This window comes from Eleginops maclovinus, chromosome 12 (genome assembly GCF_036324505.1).
Source record: "Eleginops maclovinus isolate JMC-PN-2008 ecotype Puerto Natales chromosome 12, JC_Emac_rtc_rv5, whole genome shotgun sequence".
Classification (NCBI taxonomy): Eukaryota; Metazoa; Chordata; class Actinopteri; order Perciformes; family Eleginopidae; genus Eleginops; species Eleginops maclovinus.
This window is the reverse complement of record NC_086360.1, coordinates 19,913,867-19,933,055: the sequence shown is the minus strand read 5'-3', so window position 1 is coordinate 19,933,055 and position 19,189 is coordinate 19,913,867. Positions and strand designations below refer to the sequence as shown.

At 38.9% G+C, this 19,189-nt stretch overlaps 4 protein-coding genes across 6 annotated transcripts; 2 read left to right on the top strand and 2 right to left on the bottom strand.

Annotated features, from left to right (window-relative positions):
• Nucleotides 1–392: 392 nt before the first annotated feature.
• pop5 (POP5 homolog, ribonuclease P/MRP subunit) lies at nucleotides 393–2,810 on the bottom strand. The gene is made up of 5 exons (XM_063897182.1): nucleotides 2,700–2,810; nucleotides 2,474–2,616; nucleotides 1,970–2,119; nucleotides 1,795–1,878; nucleotides 393–1,480 (listed from the first exon to the last, which is right to left on the bottom strand). Exons 1-5 carry the CDS (start codon nucleotides 2,717–2,719, stop codon nucleotides 1,335–1,337), a joined length of 543 nt encoding a protein of 180 aa, XP_063753252.1. The 5' UTR covers nucleotides 2,720–2,810; the 3' UTR covers nucleotides 393–1,334.
• A 761-nt stretch (nucleotides 2,811–3,571) lies between these two features.
• On the top strand, nucleotides 3,572–9,185 carry unc119.1 (unc-119 homolog 1). Its single transcript, XM_063896987.1, has 5 exons — nucleotides 3,572–3,919; nucleotides 5,068–5,181; nucleotides 5,364–5,472; nucleotides 5,591–5,763; nucleotides 6,395–9,185. The coding sequence occupies exons 1-5, from the start codon at nucleotides 3,691–3,693 to the stop codon at nucleotides 6,505–6,507; spliced, it is 738 nt and encodes a 245-aa protein (XP_063753057.1). The 5' UTR covers nucleotides 3,572–3,690; the 3' UTR covers nucleotides 6,508–9,185.
• Nucleotides 9,186–9,271: 86 nt separating this feature from the next.
• Nucleotides 9,272–11,705, top strand: c12h12orf43 (chromosome 12 C12orf43 homolog). Its single transcript, XM_063896986.1, is given in 7 exon segments — nucleotides 9,272–9,461; nucleotides 9,750–9,780; nucleotides 10,147–10,245; nucleotides 10,340–10,419; nucleotides 10,526–10,613; nucleotides 11,187–11,301; nucleotides 11,303–11,705. Coding segments are annotated over 7 exon segments (747 nt in total). The 5' UTR covers nucleotides 9,272–9,343; the 3' UTR covers nucleotides 11,519–11,705.
• Nucleotides 11,706–11,710: 5 nt separating this feature from the next.
• On the bottom strand, nucleotides 11,711–18,430 carry hnf1a (HNF1 homeobox a). Of its 3 annotated transcripts, none has more exons than XM_063896984.1 (10): nucleotides 17,875–18,428; nucleotides 16,718–16,917; nucleotides 16,413–16,593; nucleotides 15,454–15,656; nucleotides 14,692–14,864; nucleotides 14,460–14,601; nucleotides 13,474–13,662; nucleotides 13,275–13,396; nucleotides 12,485–12,569; nucleotides 11,711–12,192 (listed from the first exon to the last, which is right to left on the bottom strand). In XM_063896984.1, exons 1-10 carry the CDS (start codon nucleotides 18,168–18,170, stop codon nucleotides 12,062–12,064), a joined length of 1,722 nt encoding a protein of 573 aa, XP_063753054.1. In that variant the 5' UTR covers nucleotides 18,171–18,428; the 3' UTR covers nucleotides 11,711–12,061. The 3 variants fall into 3 exon arrangements, with proteins under 3 accessions (XP_063753054.1, XP_063753055.1, XP_063753053.1); XM_063896985.1 differs by having other exon boundaries at nucleotides 14,692–14,834; nucleotides 17,875–18,427; XM_063896983.1 differs by having other exon boundaries at nucleotides 14,460–14,834; nucleotides 17,875–18,430.
• Between the last annotated feature and the right edge of the window lie 759 nt (nucleotides 18,431–19,189).

Here is a 19,189-nt window from a genome sequence, read left to right as displayed (position 1 = left end):
AACTCACTGAAAAACTGAAAGAAAATCGTTTTGCAATACAAGTGGACGAAGCCACAGACAGCAGTAAAAAATGTTTGTTCATTTCATATGTCCGCTTTGTAAATTCAGAGTCACTGTCACTAAATGAGGATTTGCTCTTTTGCAAATCTGTGCAAACAAGAGCCACGGCAGAGGAGCTCTTCAAGATTATGGACAGCTACTTCACAGAACATGAGCTGAAATGGGGAAATTGTGTGGGGTTTTGCTGAGATGGTGCACAGACCATGGCGGTCTGGGTGGAGTAAAAAAAACAAAAAACATTATCCTTACATGGTTTGATGCAGTATTGCCAATAATTGCTAAAGGTTGTGTAATGTCGATAGAATCTAAATGTCTGTGCAGCTTTTCGGAAAATATTTTAACCATCACTTTTATGTCATTTTTAAGACAGCATACAACATAATCAAAAACAGTGCTTTTGTTTGAACACAAAATACTGTTGTGCACAAAACATAGTATACATACAAAATAAGTTCATCAAAAACACAAAAACTCTGTGGTGTTGCCTTTAGAATTAGGCCATAGTATTTTTTTTTTATACACTCATTCAGTTTTCTTAAACGGATAGTCCAGCGAAAATTGACCCCAGGGTCTTTTTCTGCATGAAAACTGATCAAATAAGCCCTCCAGAGAGTTTTTTTCATTCATCAACCAGTTTTGAGCTTGCAATTCATATCTAGTGAGTGTTGACATGGAAATGAAAGGAGTTGCCTGTAACTTACATGCAACTCCTTTCATTGGTATTATACATTCCAAAACATTCCTCCTTGAACTGAACTCCGGTGCATTTGATAACCGACTTGTGCAGACTTTCCTTGGAGAGGAGCCGGTATCGGGGGCAGTTGGTGAGTCTTTTAAAACAGTTCTTTTTAATAAACTTCGGGTTTGCAAACTACGTTGTTGGTGCTCCGTTTTAAGTGTAGGGACCCTAGTCATGCTACTGCAGAGGTTTGGTGCTATTTCGAGCAATGTTAGTGGTTAAAAAATGCCGTTTTGGAAGCGTTCTGTGCACTGCCCCGATCGAATGCACTGTATTAGCGTTGTTCCCGGTTTTTCCAGGCAAGCTCAATACTGGTTGATGAACGAAAAAAACTCTCTGGAGGGCTTACTTGATCAGTTTTCATGCAGAAAAAGACCCTGGGGTCAATTTTCGCCGGACTATCCCTGTAAGTATGAAACTTGCTGAGCAGTTGCAGTGAACAGTATTACCCACAGTGTTGGGTATGCATTTCATTAAACGCTTAAATGTCCTGTAACAAAAATAGTCTGTAGCCTATTTGATGAAAACACTAAAGTCACTCTTCTTCTTCTTCTTCTTCTTCATCATTATCATCATCACTGTCGTCCTCTTTGTCACTCCCAAATTCATCTTCAAATGCTTCCTTGTTTCGTTTTGTTAGAGTGCAGTTCAGAATTGCTTTCTGAATCTCATGTTTTTCTTCTACAAATGAAAAAAAAAAGGAAACAGGTCATAAAAACTTTTCCTTTTTTATCTTGAATAGCTTGAAATTAATTGCTATGGACTCCAATAAAGTAAAAACTACCCTGCAAAATTCTAAAGATCTTATGCTAAGTGAAATTATTCAATACATCTGGTAAGACAGTTTCATTTTCAACACTGTTGTTAATCACGATTTTAGTACATGATTAGTTAAAAATCCCATCAAAAGATAAATATATAAATGGACCTCCAATGACTCTCATGGCAGAGTTTAGTATGAAAGACATTTGATAGTATAGTAAAAATTCCTGTACCTTCGTTTTTACATTTAGGGAGCATTCGATGGAGCTGCTGGGTGTTGTATCGGATCAGAAACTTCTGACATGTTCTTATTGTTCCTGGAAAACAAAACACATTTAATAAGTGTTTAAATTATATTTAAATTGTTAAGAGGTACGTCGGTTCATTACAAAATGACTTTTTTCTTACCTCCCACATGCAAACAGTTCAGAAAACATGGGATTTTCTGCCCACGATTTTCAATACAGGTGATGAAAGGCAATGCAGACCAGAGGAGTCTGTAACATTTCTTGGGGAAACGCAGGAATACTATTCCAGTATGAGCATTCAGATATTTCACTAAAAAGACACAAAAATACAGAGAAAAGGGAGAGCTCAGTCAACACTACAATATCGTAAAATGTTTTCCTCAAAACTTAAAAAAAAAAACAATAAGAAGGTTGCATTAACTATGCATAAAGTGGCAACACATAAAGCAACAATCTACAGTAAAGTCATTGTGCATATGGTGGAGGAGTTGTAAGCGATAACTCAGTTTTTTAAATTTAGTTTTGAACAAGAATCGTTGCTTCAATTGTATGGCACTGAGTTTGTCTCTAAACCCAATTTTCAACATATTATACACAAACTGTTTAGGTACGTGTTCGGGTGTAATGTTGCTTTACTTTAAATGTGTTATGTTTAAGAACTTACCAGAGAATCTGATGCTGCAGAGAGCCGCCCCATAGTCTCCGTGCATGCGGGCCACTGATGCCCTCACTGCCGCTGCCACAGCTCGGTCATCCAGCAGCAACAGGCGGCTCCTGTCCGTCACGTTGATTTCGCACAGTAAATACCTGCAGACAGAAGACAACCCGTCAGAAAAGTAATTGTGAGCACATAAAAAGTGTTACCATGGTAAATAATCAGCACGTTTTACCTGGACTTCACACGCACCATCGCGGTCCCTTCTCTTCTTCCGTGTGAACTTCCGTCAACAAAACGATCTACAACCAGGTTGCACTAGAGCGCCACATACTGGAGATTAAAGGCGATGCTGGGTGTACTTGATTATAGACACTGGGCCGCACCATTTGAAATTCGTCTATTCATCAACACACATTTTTTAAAACGGGAATATTTTGTGTATACTTAACTTGAGTATTTTTGTTGAGCTTTATACTTTTATTGCACTACATTTCAAATGGAAATAATGTAATTTTACTCCACCACTTTTATCAAGCAGCTTTTGTAACTTTGGATTTTGCATCAATAAACATGTGATACACTTTTTAAATACTTCATCTCTAAACATGTAACTAGTGTAATACTTACTGATAATATATTATTAGACATACTGTATACATGTATATATATAATTATTTAGTTTACTTTTAGTTTTTTAAGTGCACTTTGGTAATAATACGTGTGTATTTTTACTTAAGAATGTGTATTTTGACATTCTTTTATTGCTACTTTTACGCCAGTATTTCATATGATTAAAGGGCTTTAGACATAACGAATACTTTTAGTACATTTATTTACTTTGATATATAAAAGTATATTTTGATGCCAATACTTTTGTACTTTTGCTTAATAAGACTTTGCAGGACTTTTACTTGTAACAGTGTACTTTTACAAGAGAGTATTAATACTTCTTCTCAAGTAAAATATTTAAATACTTGTTCCACCTCTGCTCACGCTACAACCAATTTAAACCAAGAAACAGGACGTCCCGGTCTTTAAACAATTCACACCCCTTCGGTAACTATGACAATCTCCCTCCTTCTCAGCCAATGAAAACCTTATGTTTTTGTCTCTCATACACGTTATACGCCATCTTGAAAACACCAGCAGTTTGGTAAGTCGCTCTCAAATTAATAAACGGGAAAAACACAACGACACTTTATTTCGCAACTTAAGTGTCCGTTATGAACGGTTCACGAAACAAACCGGCACCGACAGTCAATAAGAGTCAGACAGAGAAAGAGTCCGGATCGGAGGCGAGGGAAAGAAAGACCGGTGGAGGAATGCTGAAGAAACTGAAGTCAAGGCGCAGTCAGCCGGACAAGTGGCCTGTGGTCACCGAGGATGAACTGCGGGCTATGGGGAAAGATATTACCCCGGACAATGTCCTGGGTCTCCGGGCAGTCACGGAGGGTGAGTTATAAAAGAGTTGTCTGAGTTAATGCCGGTAAAATCACACTGCTCTACTGGTACCATTTACCCTATGCTAACGGTGGCTAAGTGAAGAGTCAGACCAGTTGACTTCCACTAAGTTCCTGAATCCCATTGTTAGTTAGTTAATTAGGCAGGCAGGTTACTGTATATCCAAGTTAACTATGTTTTCATCTTTCCTGTTTGTCGATCACCAACAGAGTAGGATGTTTCCAAGGGCGTAGCAAGGAATTTGGAGCCCCCCAGAAGGGATTTGTTCAAAGCCCCCTGTCCTTAATCAGAAGTACTCAGAATCATGTGAAGTAGTCATGGTTTATGTTTAAAAATACAACAAAAAAGAAAACTAATTTGCACTTATGCTTCTTTCTTATCGACAAATGCAGGTCTATTCACTAATGCTATGTTTTTTGGTCACTCGTGCAGATTTAAGTAATAGATTCTGATGTTTTTGGCTTTTAATCTCATGGGATTGTCACTGTGTTCCACACTAGTAAATGCACTCTGAATCAAACACCAGTGTTTGGTATTGGAAACCCAGACTACCTAAGTTGCAGCTAATGCTTAACGCCTTCCATTGTTTTTAGCCTTTTCCCTGGACCAGACAACAATGGCACTACTTCCCGTCTTTCTCACAACACTTGTCTGAATAGTCGTGAGCCTGATAAGTGGAATTAGTCACCACTACTGCAAGGTGCAGGAACCAAAAAAAGATACCCTAGTTTTTCCTTTAGTGCTGTCTCTATTGTCAGAGTAAGGGTGTCCCTTTTGTGGATCAAAACTTTGTGATTGCCTCTAAATTCCTCATGTAGGTATTAGTAAAGCTAATTAGATATCAAAGAGTTGCCTCTGTTTGCTAGAGTGTAGTGCTGAATCTATAGGTTTGCTAGTCCATCGTCAGAAAATAATCAGTTATTTAAGTGGTTATCTTTGTTTTTAGGCTGGCAAAATAAGTCATTTAAAGACATCACCTTAGAACTTGAGAAACTGAGATGGATTCTTTTTTATATTAAGAGACTTACCTATACGATAATCTACAAGCCTACCAATGGGTGCTTGATCCCTATACGACTGTTGGACTTTTCTACTAAAAGTTTGTCTCTCCGAAGTCACACTTTTATTTCATATTCCAGACTATCTTTGCAAACCTGAAGACAATATCTTCAACATTGACTTCACACGTTTCAAAATCCGGGATCTGGAAACAGGAACGGTGCTGTTTGAGATTGCCAAACCTCCTAACAGCGGTAAGTGACACATTAACGTCTACCCCTTGAAGATGCAACCATTCACAAAGCTCACACAGTCTTGTTCATGGAGATTTGTTTCCCTCAACATGATTCTTAGACAGCCAACCTTCTGTAAAGTTATTGAGTGCTGATCCTGTGATAATTGCATGATTGACAACTTAAGATGTTTTCTGTTTAAGGTCCTCTGGACGGGGAAGAGGAGAGTGGGGATGTAGACACCAGTGCAGGGCGTTTTGTGCGATATCAGTTTACACCGGCCTTCCTGAAACTGTGCACGGTTGGTGCAACGTAAGTCAAATAACCATTACACTTTGAATTGTAATAACTCAATGCATAATAATCAGACTTTAAAGTGCAAAACTTAATTGTACATGTTGTCTTTCTTATTTCTGTTTCTAAACCCCAGTGTTGAATTCACCGTGGGAGACAGGCCTATCAACAGCTTCCGTATGATTGAGAGGCATTACTTCCAGGGACGCCTTCTAAAGAACTTTGACTTTGACTTTGGCTTTTGCATTCCCAACAGCCGCAACACATGTGAACACATTTATGAGTTTCCACAGCTTCCAGACGACCTCAGTGAGTTTATTTTCCTCAGCCAATAATGTAAATGCTGTTGCAAGCATTTAAGCATTGCCAGATGGGAAATGTTTAACTGTCATATTCGAAAATGATCATATTTATCAAACTAGAGTCATAACCTCGAGAGTGAACTTCATAAAAATACATAGTTAAAAGACTTTTCGGCATGCTTATGAATATAATAACATCATTTAAATTGCATGGACAGCACAACTGGAAGCTAGTTTTTTTTACTGCCTTCAGTTAAGGCCATAAGTTCATTAAATAAATAACTGGATTCACTGGTAGATTCAAAGTTATCACTTATGCAAGTTTCCTTCAAATGAGCGACAGAAGAAAAGATGCGTAAACAGCTGTAGGATCCATATTTTGCTCCTTTGAAATGAATTAAAATAGGACGCCGAATGCAGACTCAAACTAACTACTCATTTGTGTCACAGATGGTGAAATAATTAAATAATATGTATGGCTTTTTTGGCAATTTGGTGGTCTTACATTGTGCGGGGGGGAAGAATGATCATACATATGTGACAATTATCATACATCTGGCAACTTGTATACATATTTTCCCATTATAGTTCATAACTTGATCTTCGTTTATTTTGTTTCTTCCTTCTCTCCCTGTCAGTTCGCCTAATGGTGGCGCACCCTTACGAGACCAGATCGGACAGTTTCTACTTTGTGGACAACAAACTCATCATGCACAACAAGGCAGACTATGCCTACAACGGTGGCCTGTAATACCTGAAGGAGGGAAATATTGCATTCACTGCATTACAACCATCCAAAAGCTTTTTTTTGAGGGGGGGTGCAGAAGTCATATTTCCTTTGGTATCATTCCTCCAAGCGTGACAACATTCTTCACAATGGACCACACCTGCCTCCGTACAAAATCATGGATCCATTCATCAGTACCTCATTGACCTCTGTTTCTGGGACTCCGAGGAATGTTCTGTCAAAAAGCTTTTTTGGCAAATCTGACTCAAACTCTTTTTGCTCTGTCTTTTGATTTGTCATTCAAATATCATGTAACATTCTTGCCTTAAGTTTTTTGCCGTCTCTGCTGGAAAGGGACACTTTGAGTCACAGACCTGTCATGGAGAAGCCTTTAGGTTGTGTCAGTTATAAATCCATTTGCTTTAGTATATAGATGTTATCAATTGATGTTTATTTGAACTACAAAGCAGCAATTGTGTTTCCCATATGGAAAAACGAGCATTAACTAGATGTTTTCCAGTATTGTTAGTCAAGGATGATTATATAGCACTATGTGATATTGTTTGAGTTTCGTTCTTGCTTAAATGTCTCCTATCAGTCGAGAGCCACCTTGACCGTTTATGTCAGATATTTAAGATAGATGTTAGTTTTATGAGGTACTAATGTACCTGTACCTGTATTGGTTGACCAATCTCGTCTTAAGGAGAAGTTTTTTTTTTGGTTCAAGATAAGCATGAGCTCTTTTCATGATGTTGGGTGTAATATTCACCCTCCTAAAATCTGTTAAAGTTTGGAATCTACTGTTTGTTATATCAAACTCTGTGAACTAGAAAATACAAAAAGGTAAAGATATCAGCAGAATCTGAGTTACTAGACTTGCTATACATGCCATCCATGTCTAAAACAGCACTGAAAAAAATGTGCAAAGGTTACTTCAATACATTTATTATGTCAACAGGTTCCACATAATTGTATTAGGTTAATTGAATATGGAATAATAGGTTCAACTTAATACTATTGCTTTCAACTAACCAAATACAATTCTGTGGAACTTGTTCACATAATACATTTAATTAAACTACATTTCTTTCAGTGAGTTTGGTCTTCCCACGTTATCCACTCATACACGTTTTTAATACCTTGATGTCTGTCTTCCTGGTTTATTTGGCACAATAGTACTATAAATCCAACTATTTTTGAGCAGAATATGAGCAGTGTGTTATGCCTTTTTAAACAGGTCGCTGAGTGTATCTTCTGCTGCTCTGAGCTCAGGTTCTCAATCTACTAATGATATAAAGCACAAAGCAGGACAATACAGAGTTATGTTCCTTGGTAGTTGATCTTTCTTTAATAAGGCGGTAGGACAGACACAGTAGTTGACCTGTTTTAAGGACGATACCGGTAGTTTTGCATATTGCTGGCCATTCACTACAAATGGTGTAATGTGTATTAGTTACAACTGTACAGTGTCATTGAATTTGCACAACAACCCTGCAATTAATCCTATCTTAGCTGTTTTCATTTGCAATTAGAGCTGAAACTTCCCGTTCCTTTTTGTTAATTATTTTCTCGATGAATTGGTAAGTTGTTTTGCAAAAATATTGCTGTGATTAGCTAGTTCCATTTTTTTCTTTCCTTTTTGAACAGACAGTCATGGGTATTACTGAAATGCAGACAATAACACCTTGCAAAATGTAACGTTGCTTTAATTTTATTATGCAATGCTTTTAAATCATGCAAAACCACCTGAACAGTCTGGAATTAATTTCCAAAACTCAAAAGATCCTCTTAATGTACTCTGTAACGTGACTCCATGTGCCTTATATCCAGGTGTTCATTGTTAGGTTGTTTGTTATTTAAGGAAACGTTGTACATCATCCGCCTGTAAGGCAACAGCTGCATCAAGCTGAAGGAAAGATAATTCAACTCTGACTTCTTGCAGTATACTGCCTTTTGTAAAACAGGTGTCTTACAGCCTGTGTTGAGTCATTTTGTATAATCTTATTTCATCTTGGGGATTTTAAAGTTTGAAGCATCAATGACAACTCATATTCCCATTAATAAGTCAAAGAAGTGTTATATCAGGCACACACTTTAAACACGTTTTGACCAGACACCACCTCCATTTATTTGACAATTGAACTCAATGGATGTATTTCAGTTGGTCTAGTGGTTAGCAGCACTGATGTTGCTATGCCATACAGTATCAGTCAGTGGTATTTTGCTGTAAAATCTGAAAATGAAATTTGTTTTTTTCTTTAGACTTTCTGGATCAAATCTGTAACCTGTTGCATAGACCCCTCCTTTTATATTGTCTCATTTTACAAGTGAAAAACTCATGTTCATTCAGATTTATTGTAAATAAAAAATTAGACTAAAAATCATTGATGAGCTGGTGCTTATTTTAAGTAGATTATCAGGGAGTTTGGGAAACTTTTGTCTGTGTTTATCTAGATTAAATCCGATGTATTGGCACCTTATGAAAATACAACAAATTATACCGACATTCTGAAATCCTGTATCATTTGTAAAAGTTGTAAACATCATATTGGAAAAGTCATGAATATTACTCATAGTCTTAAAATGAATGTCAGAAATTGAAACTGGGAAATATGTGACATTGCTTTCACTTTTTATGGAATGAACATTATTGCACAGCTCTTGATTTTGTCTCTGTAAATATAATAAAGAAATCGCATTGACTTTTTGTTTCAAAAGTTGGTTCTCAAAGTTCTATGAAGACCGTGATGAACAGTTTCTGTCCACATCATGGATGTATGGTCCACACAGTTCCCCTTTGACGAACAGACTACATTTCCCAGAACTCTCAGCTCAAAACAGCAGTGGCACGTGTTTGAGCATGGCGGCCCCCACTAAAAAGATGGCTGGTGTTTCTGAAGACTCCAGCAGCAGCGACGATGAAGTGTTGAGAAGATGTCAGGAGGCCGTTTGGGAAATACCAAGTGACAAGAAGAAAGGTAAAGATGTTTCTGTTGTGTGAGTAGTGACAGACGAAGTGGACAGAGAGAAAAACTCCTGTAGAAATACGACATTAGCCTGGTGATAAACCCACCACTCATTTAAATACAGAGGTGGTAGTAAACGTTGGCTTAAGTGAGTCGAAATGTCAGAAATATATATTGTTATTAGACTTCACAGCTCATTAACGTGCTTTAACTTCATGCTTGTTTTAAACATTCAGCGCTAATGTAGACACAGTGTCATGTTAGCTGATGATGATGACTGCTGCTATCTGTGTGTTATAGATGGGAACAGCAATGTGCAACAGTCAAAGCGGTAAGCCTTTTATAAACGTAAATAAGCTCTTAAGTTATAAGAGCTAGTGTATTGTATTTTTGTATCAACACTTCAGCTATTAAGGTTAAATAGTTCAAACGTCCCACTATGGTTATATTATGAACGAGCAACAAGGGCAAACAATTAGCACCATTAACGAACCAGATGTGCACAATTAACCAGCCCAATAAACAATGGTTTTCTATTGAGTTGCCTGTGGAATTAGGTAACTTAATTTTGCACATAATTATAATTTTGCTGCTTCACTTTAGTGAGTAGTCCAATGGCTGAATTTCATACAAAATGTTCAATCAATCAATTAATCAGATATCAAGTAAGTTTGAATATTGTCTTGTTGTGCAACAGTTTTGTTGTCTCTGTCCATGATCACGATGGCAACGAGCTCCAGGTCACCCAAGGGTTTCGAACACACGTCGCTAAAAAGTTGGGACATCTTCTTGACAGGTCGGTAGTTTGACTTCTTGGCATTTTCATGTTAATGTGAGGAAAAGTTCCACATATCTTCAGACTTAACTTATATTTTCCCCTTTCCTGTCAGTTGCTTTACAGAGATGAAGACTGAAACTTCATCCTGTGTGGAGTCAGGAAAATGTGATGATGATGATGATGATGATGAGGGTGAAGTTTCTCTTTATTTTGGTTTTTATTGCTTTTCAGGGTATACTGCTATATTTAAATGCATGCCAATCCACGTTTCCCTCCCCCCCCCCCCCCCTTTTTTTAGGCTTTCGGCTGTTTTCTACATCAGTCCCGGGACAGGCAGCTGTAGAAGCCCCAGCACCTGTTAGACGTCGGCCTGTTCCCAGCTCAAGGTTCTTGTTATTACATTTTAAAATGTCATTTATTAGTGTTTAGTCCTTTTAACCTCTAGCTTTAAAAACAAAACAAAACGTACTGCTGCAAAACAACACATATTTAAGCTACCTAAAAGAAAGCGACAATATTTAGAATGCTTTTCCTTGCCATCAGAAAACCATTTCTGAAGATGCTACCGAAGCTCTCTTCATAAATGTCCAGACATATTGTGTGGCTTAATCCAAACTAACGCTTTAAAACACCTAAGTAACCCAATAAAACTAACAAATTAGACTAAAGGACAAAAATACTATTTTTTTACCCTTGATTTTGTTGGCTTGAAGGAACATTAAAAAGGCCATCAGTTCCTGTCACAAAGAGCTGTCTCGAGGCAAGGTAAAGCGGTGAAATGTTCTAAATGTAGGATACACCGGAACTAATATTATAATTTTTCCTTGCTTCTCAGAACTGGGGTTATGCCTACAACCATGCAATGTGGCTAGTATGCTGATTATGGATAAGCACATACAACTCCACTTGAAAACATCCTGACTATCCCTGTAACTTGTACATTTCTCTGTTGGTTGCAGTGACAGCGACAGTGAGATGGAAATTAGGCTAAGGGAGGCGGCAGTGTCTGTCAAAGATCTCTTGCCCTCTTTGTCGCTGCCCTCTACACTCTCCTCTTCCCACATCTGCTCTTCCATGCTCAGAAAATATAAATACAAATAAAAAAGAGGAAGAGGAGGACCATGTTGTTAAGAAGAAGAAAAAGAGGAAACAGAAACAACAGGAGGTTGAGCAGGTAGACTCTGCAGGTTCCTCTGTTAATGGTGAGCATGGGAACTCTGAACACAAACACACGCAGGTCAAAGTAAAGCGGAAAAAGAAAAAGAAGCAACACACAGGCGAAGAAGTATGAAGTGAATTTCTTATGACTTATCCGCCACTGTTTTGGGATGTTTGTTATCCGTTCCCTCACAAGCTTGAAATATATTTTGAAAAGGTTTTGAGTATATTTTGTGTTTCAGAACCTGAATCATTTACATAACATTAAAACTGTTTCTGAACAAAAAACTAATTCTCATTAAAAAATCTTTTCAAACTAATCTGCTTATTCTTGAAATAATCTTTATTTTACTGAAAGAAGTGTGAAAAAGCATTTCAAAGCAGTGACATAAACAAAAATGCAACACGCAATTTACAAGTTACAACTTCATTTACAAATTATGAAAGTCACTATACACTTCAATGAAAATACATTTTGGTGTTGATTTTTCTGTTGATTTTTGTATCAAAAGTTAATCTTCTCTAATGTCGATCCTTGTTCGTACAACAGTGGTTTCGGAGAGTCTTTAAAACATCAAAACTGAATCGTCCCTATGGCTCCTGACTCCAGGTATTTTTCTGGAAATTTACAGCAGAGGTAACCCTCCACCCAAAACACCGTCACGCTTTAGCACTTCTACTGCGCAGTAGAGACCATTTGTGTAGGGATGTAGGAGCCGATGTCTGTTGGTGAAGGTGAGAGGATGTGAGACTGATGACTCTCTGTCGTCTGAGAAACAGGATACAGCTCTAGGCTCTCAGATGAAACTGTTGACAAAAAATAACAATACAGAATATAAATGTTCATTACCTGGGCTTCAAAATCCTGGAAAAGGATTAGGGAAATTTGTGAAAAATTTGACTGGGTTCGAAATCAGACATTACATTTTCTCAAATTGATCTAATTGGATTAAGCCCAGCTTGATTGTGTCATGTTAAATATGACTCCAAAATGGTCAGAAATGATTACAAGATGTCCCTTTGAAATGTTGTGACAAGAAATGGCTTAACCTAAAGGTTTTGTAGAATATAATTGTCAAAAAGTAACCCTGCTGTGTACCTGGCACAGGTGTTTGTGGCTGCATGTGTAGAGAGTCTTCTTGTAAAGGAGAGTCTGTCAGTTCCTCAGGATCTGCTGTTAGAATCTACTCAAACCAGAAAATCACAGACAGCTTTTACCAAAATACTATTATTCGTGCTACTTTTACAGTCAGGTTATATGAAGTACTTATCCATAATCGGCATGAAATCAACAGCAGTTTATCGTCACACAAGTAGCAGCAAAAAACGTATTTCGGCCACCTAAAACAAACAATATTATTTAAGGTGATGCCCCGCTTTTTGAACAACAGACTCCATTAAGAGAACAATCCTTTTACCTTGCAGGAAATGGGTGTTGCTCATTTGTTAGTTTATTTTAGTTTTTGTGTGACTTTGTTCTTTGAAAGGGTTACTTCTGCTCACCACAGTCACACAATACAACAAACAAACACACAGCTAGAGGTCTCCGGTGTTTGGCCAGGTAAAATGACTGTTTTTGTCAATGGAGTCTGGTGGCTTTGAAGAGGGCATACATTGTCAGCTTCAGTTCCCTGTCGGAAATGGCCGTCTAACAATAGGTTAAGGGGGTAAAAACATTCTATATATAGCATACAGGTTAACTGATACATTTATTTGTTTAGATGTGCCTTTATTTTGCTGCTGCCTCCCTCCACAGAAGTACATTGCTTTAACTGGGGAAGCTATTGATTCACTGTAGTTACTACACTGACTATAAATAAGTACCTCATCCAATCTAATAACAAAAATAACTATCTCTTCAAACGTCCTGAACCCCTAGACTCAGTTACCTGTCTGACAGCAGTGAGGCTGGTCAGCGTCCCCAGGCTGCTGCCCTCAGTGATCACCATGGCTTGAGACAACAGACTGGATGGTACTGTGTGGTACTGGGGCGAATCGGACTTATTGTACACTGTAACGAGAATCACATGGTGAACATTTTCTCAACATAACACATAAACGCATATCAGATTGTTGCTGTGGTCTTACTGTGGCATGGCAGTTGTGCCATGGTTGCCATGAAGGGGCTGGCCCCCATGTGACTCTGGAGCTGGTGTGATATTGGCTGCTGGGAAGAGCCGTGAAGCTGCTGCTGGAACGAGATTGGCTGGAGAGTGGTGAACCCGCCCCCCACGTTGTTGATAACAGGCACGCTCTTGGCCTGGGATGAGGCTAAACCTGTGAGTCCAAACACATTGTTTTCAGGTTTTCTTTAGAGCTGCACGATGTTATTGTCATGTCATTTGGTATCTGCTGTTAAAGGGATTTCAAATTCTTGTCACCTTTTTCATACCTGGTGAGTTTGTGTACCTGAGTATATAGGCCTATGGATTGTCAGCCTCTTTCATGTGCCTTAACATTTGTCAGCCAGGTGAAGATTCAGGTCGTCGGCAGCACCCAGTAAATTTATGTGGGGCCCCTCCCTTTCTGCTACACTTACTAGGAATAAAACGTGGCCTTCCCTTCCACATTCAACGAACAATGGCATATACACACATAGGGAGAGCCATTATTAAAATATAACTCAATTTGGGGTTTTCCTTTGATAGATCTTAGTTTTCTTTTTGCATTGTGCTTTTTCTTTTGCTCTGTGATCACATTTTCGATCTGAAATTTGCCAATATGCTGTCAGTAAGCTGTCTACTATTTGATAACCAATTTGACTTTATGAAAACAGCCTCATAAGTATATTCTTTTTAAATCGAGGTCCGAGTGCGGCGCAGATTGACCCTACTTTAACGTTGTTGTTTTTTTACAGTTTAAAGTGAGGGGTTCTTATTTTTCTATTAATTAATCAAAGTTATTATATGATTTACTTTAAGCATCCGAATGTAAAGCATTAATACTAATTTGGAGTATGCATCATTATATGCAAAGGAAATCAAAGCCAAGTGTTGGCAAAAATATCTTGCATTGCTAGAATTTCTTTTTTGTATTCTCACAGAAAAGAAAAGAAAATAGAGCTCCAATGTTACCAATGAGAAGCGAGGACTCCCCCAGGCTCATGACGCTGGGCAGTGAAGCCATGATGAGGCCCTGTGAGGAAGCAGGTGAGGCAGACAGGCTGTGCAGTGAGGTCAGAGTGCTTACAGGGGGCAGAGGGCCTCCACTGGACACCTGTGGGTAGAGGACAGCGTGGTCAGGATGGCAACAGTGCATATACAGGTAGTTTACTAAATAAACTAGCACCTGGACACCAGCACTCACCAGTTTGGGGTTGTGCGTCTCCAGGAGTGTGTGGCTGGGCTCCAGTTGTGCAGGGCTGACCACCAGACGTCCCACTCTCTCCCCTACGCTCCCCCGGGCTGAGCTCACCGCGTCACACAGGATCTGCTGGCTGTATTTCACACCTGGAAAACAAGAAGTCAGGCCCCACAACACTGACGGGGTTTATATTATAATGTAAGTAAGTGCATTTACTCAAGTAATGTTATTTTATACAATTAAGCAGGTATTTTAGCTGAGGATTTCCATTTTTTGCACTACATTTTGGATGTTTTTTATTTGTATGACAAAATGAGTTACTACATCCTTTGTAGGAAAAATCATAATCCAGTAAAACAATATATAGTATTAGAAAAAGGGCTATTTTGAGAATAAAATGCTGTTAAATGGTAGATGATACTTTTATACTTGAGCATATTTAAGGTTTTGACATAATACGTCACATTACTTCCACACTGTGGTTTTAGGACTTAACATTTCTGAGCACTTTTTCCACCACTGCATCAAACACTTACATTGGTTGATTGCAAATGGCAGCATAAGGGAACTGAGAAAAATTAGCCTCGGACTGGAACCTGTCCAGTCATGTCTAGATGCGTCGTCTGGTTATTTTTTTACACCATAGGATCAAAAAGAAAAGAGATCCTTCAAAGGCAAGTCTAATCTCGATCTTGTGTTCTCTCTCAGTTTTGATTCCACTCTTGAATTTCAATGTGTACTCTCTCTTTTTTGTAAGTGTATTACCATGCTCTGGACTCGGCGGGATGTTGTGGTGAGAGGAGGAGGCAGATTGGTTGGTGAAAGGTGTGTCGAGAGCCAGTTTGTGGCGAAAGGCTTCTTCTTTGCGGCGGTTTGCGAACCAGTTGTACACCCGGACCTCCGTGACCAGGTTAGAGCCCAGGCCAGCAAGCTGCGAGGACGACACCCCCCTCTGATGGCACTCTGCCCTGAGGGAGGAACAGTACACTGTTACATGGCTTTTATTTTGAAGGCAGGGCTGCATTAAAGACGTTAACAGAAAATGACATCATATATCTCTCCCTAACCACTTTTCCTTGACAATGAATTGAAAAAGTCATTAGCTAAAGGAAAGACGTGGAAGACCATTCATAAGGACTTCAGAAAAGACAGTGTTGATCTCACCGCAGAAAGTATATTTCTCTTACAGTATTAAACTCAATGCTTTTTAATTAAAGTAAGGATTCCTCTCTAAACACAATCATCACATTTTTTTTCACAGTATTCATATCTATCAACAACTGGATGTTAAAGTGTTTCTGCCCCAATCAATAGGAAAGCATTATCTTTCTTTTGGTAAAGGATGGGCCGGTGCACACTTTTATTGTGGCCTAGGGAATCCACCAAAATGATTTTTTCATTAAATAGAAACGTTGAAATAAATGATATCACGATATCTTCAATCAAATCTCTATTTAACTTAATTTATTGTGGGTTTTGTCTCGTTTGTTGTTGGCAAATTATTTGCACTCAAAATAGTAGGAAGGTAAAGAGAGAGTCTGTAACCACACCTGTACAAAAGCAATACAACAGAAGAATAATACTTATAGTGAGATTTATGATTGAAAAGTATATATAAATGTACAAACTTGGATTGTGTCCAGGCTGACACACATCAAAACCATAAAAAAATCTGATATATTTAAATAATCCTGTTTTGTAATGGCACCATCACTAAGGCTCACCTGTTACAGTCCTCCACTAACCCCTCTCTCTCCTCCTTGCTGGGATTCTTCTGTCGCTCGTAGGCGTGGAAGAGGATTTGCAGGGAGGCTGGACCCCATTTAAACCTGTTCCTCCGTCCTTTCCTTGTCTCCTCTCCTTGCTCCTCTGCAGATGCAAGGCCATGTTTGGCATTGGTAAATTCTGTAAGGTAATTGTTTTTAACTTTTGAAATTCCTCTCATTCAGTATCACACATTTAAAGAGCTGATATAAGATGCATGTTGAAAGTAAAAATAAGAGCCTTTGCAGCTCGTCCTTGTACTCACGCTGGCTGATCTCGCACTGCTTCTTGACATACCAGGTGTACAGAGACGCTCTCTTCTGGTTCTTCATGGGCGTGCCTTTGTTGAGGTGCTGGGAGAGATGGGACTGGTTGAGCCCTGTGGACTCCACGACCTCCCTCTGAGGAAGGTTGTGCTGCTGCATGTAGCTTTTCACAATTTTAGCAACGTGCCAGGGGTCCTCCCTGTTTGAAAAATACCTTATTTTTGTGTGTTCTTGCCCAACTTTATATTATTGTGTATCTGTTGCACATTGTGGTTTGTTTGACTTTAGTTTGTATCCCATTATCCTTTCCATTATATTTCTGGGTTAACACTTTCTAGTAGAGTGCTAAATGGTTTGTCACAACATTATTAAACGTGGCCATTTAGAGGGAAGTAGAGAGAGGCTTATTGACAGACAGAGATAAGGGAAAGCACACAGGGGCAAAGTCCAGTGTTTTTTTAGAACACTGGAGGGGGACCGTGTAAAAGGTTTATGAAGCCTAATTTAACGCCTTCTAGCCGTCAGGAAGGCAGCAGATAAATACACAAAACTACAAAAAAAACTCTCAGACTTTATCATATTAGAATTCAGCACACAAACAGTATTTTGATTTAGCTTAAAACCATATTAAAAAATGAGAGTTTAGTGAGAGTTTCAATACTTTGAAATAAAAACACACATCTCAGTAAAGTGTCCTAATAATAACGTGCTCAGTATGTTCTAAATATCAGAAAACACCCCTAAAAAGATGTATAAATGTCCCTCCCTTATGTAAACATGACCTCACATGACCAGCCATACTCCATTAATCTTTACCTATGCATGTAACTTATTTATTAATAAATGGTTAGAGAATAATGATGGGGGTGGGTAATTAGTAACTAGCAAAGGAGGAACCTGCTTTAAATTCGCCTCAGAAGCCACAATGCGGACAGACAGGCAGATAAGCAGGCAGAAGGAGAGTGGATTTGTTAAAGAGGGAAAAGGAGCAAAGAAGAATAAAAAAAGGCAGTTTTGATAAACAGGAAGTAAAGGAGAATAAAGGGGGGAAACCAAAGTAAGCAAAGTATTTTTTTATTTTGCTAGGCACAGACAAATCGCTGTGCAAAAATAGCAATTTACGGTGATTGCTAGAGCAGTGCTGGGATCTACTCACTGCAGTAGCCGGTCAACTTCAGCCCTCAGTTTGGCTGTCTCCTCAGGGGAAAGCTTCTCCAGCTCTCGGAATATAGGCGGTGGGAAATCCATCTCTCCTTCCTCGGAGCTCTCTCCATCCCCCCTCTCTCCTCTCTCCCCACCAGTGCTCGACCTGTCTCGCTGTAGTTCCCCTATGGCTTGGACCAGGACGTCCCGGGACAGGCCAGATCCCAGCAGGGCCCAGATCAGCTGCTCCTGAAGGGCAGTCAAACTGCGCGGCTTGGCTTCGGCCCTCTCCTCTATCCTCTCTTCCATTGCTCTGATGCCTTACCTCGCTGCCGCCACGCCAACAAACACTACTGTCATGTGCGCTGCCACGTTCAAACACAGGCAGCGTTGGGCCTCATTATATTAACAGTCCCTCTTCAGTTTGAAAATAACAGATACTTTAATTTTCCCAGTGTTAAATTTCCTCCCGATGTGTCCTGAGCTGCCTGGTTTAGCTCTCCACCTGCTGTTTTGCTTTTCAAAGGTCAATATTCTTTTTTTTTCTCTCCCTATTCACCCCCTCCTCCTTTCATGAGCCCTGTGAACTTTGTCCCCACTCTCTCAGTCCCCAGCAGTGACCAAAGTGCAATTTAACAACAATAAATAAAGTGAGGGGATGTAAGAGTTGCATGCAGGGCAGCATAGGCTCCAATCTAAGAAGACAAGTTAAGAAAACACAACAGAAATGTTGTGTTTTTGCATATGTAGATATTTCTGATTTCACAGTGAAACAGACTTTTGGGACACAGAGAGAAACTCTTCTTAACCATTTGCTTGCATCATGGATATTATCCAAACTTTGATGTTGAAGCAGGCTGTTGTAAAGTAGTAATAAACACACATAGGAACCTTATATTAACTGGGCATAAACATGGTTTGATCTTGTCCTACAGGCCACTAGAGAGCGCTGCTGTGTCATGTTCACATGTGCCGGCCCAGTTTCAGGATGTGTCCCCAGACAAAAGTTACTTAGCGTTAGGGGCCATTGTGTTCTCAGTGTTTGCTGTTTGGAGAATGAGTTCAATCACTCAGCTTTCATAGTATCGAAAGTGAAAAGCAAAAAAAAAGCTTGACTCACATTCTTTACTTTAGATATTTAGCCACTTTTTTCCTTTATTATACTTGATGTTTATTTTATGATAAATTGTTCTGCTCTGGTATTAGTATTACTTATTTTACAGTTTATACATTTATACCATTCTCTTTTTCATGTTGGTTTTATTTACTTTTCCATTTTAGATGAATTATTTTACCAAATAACTAGTTAAATATTGGACTTTTAATTT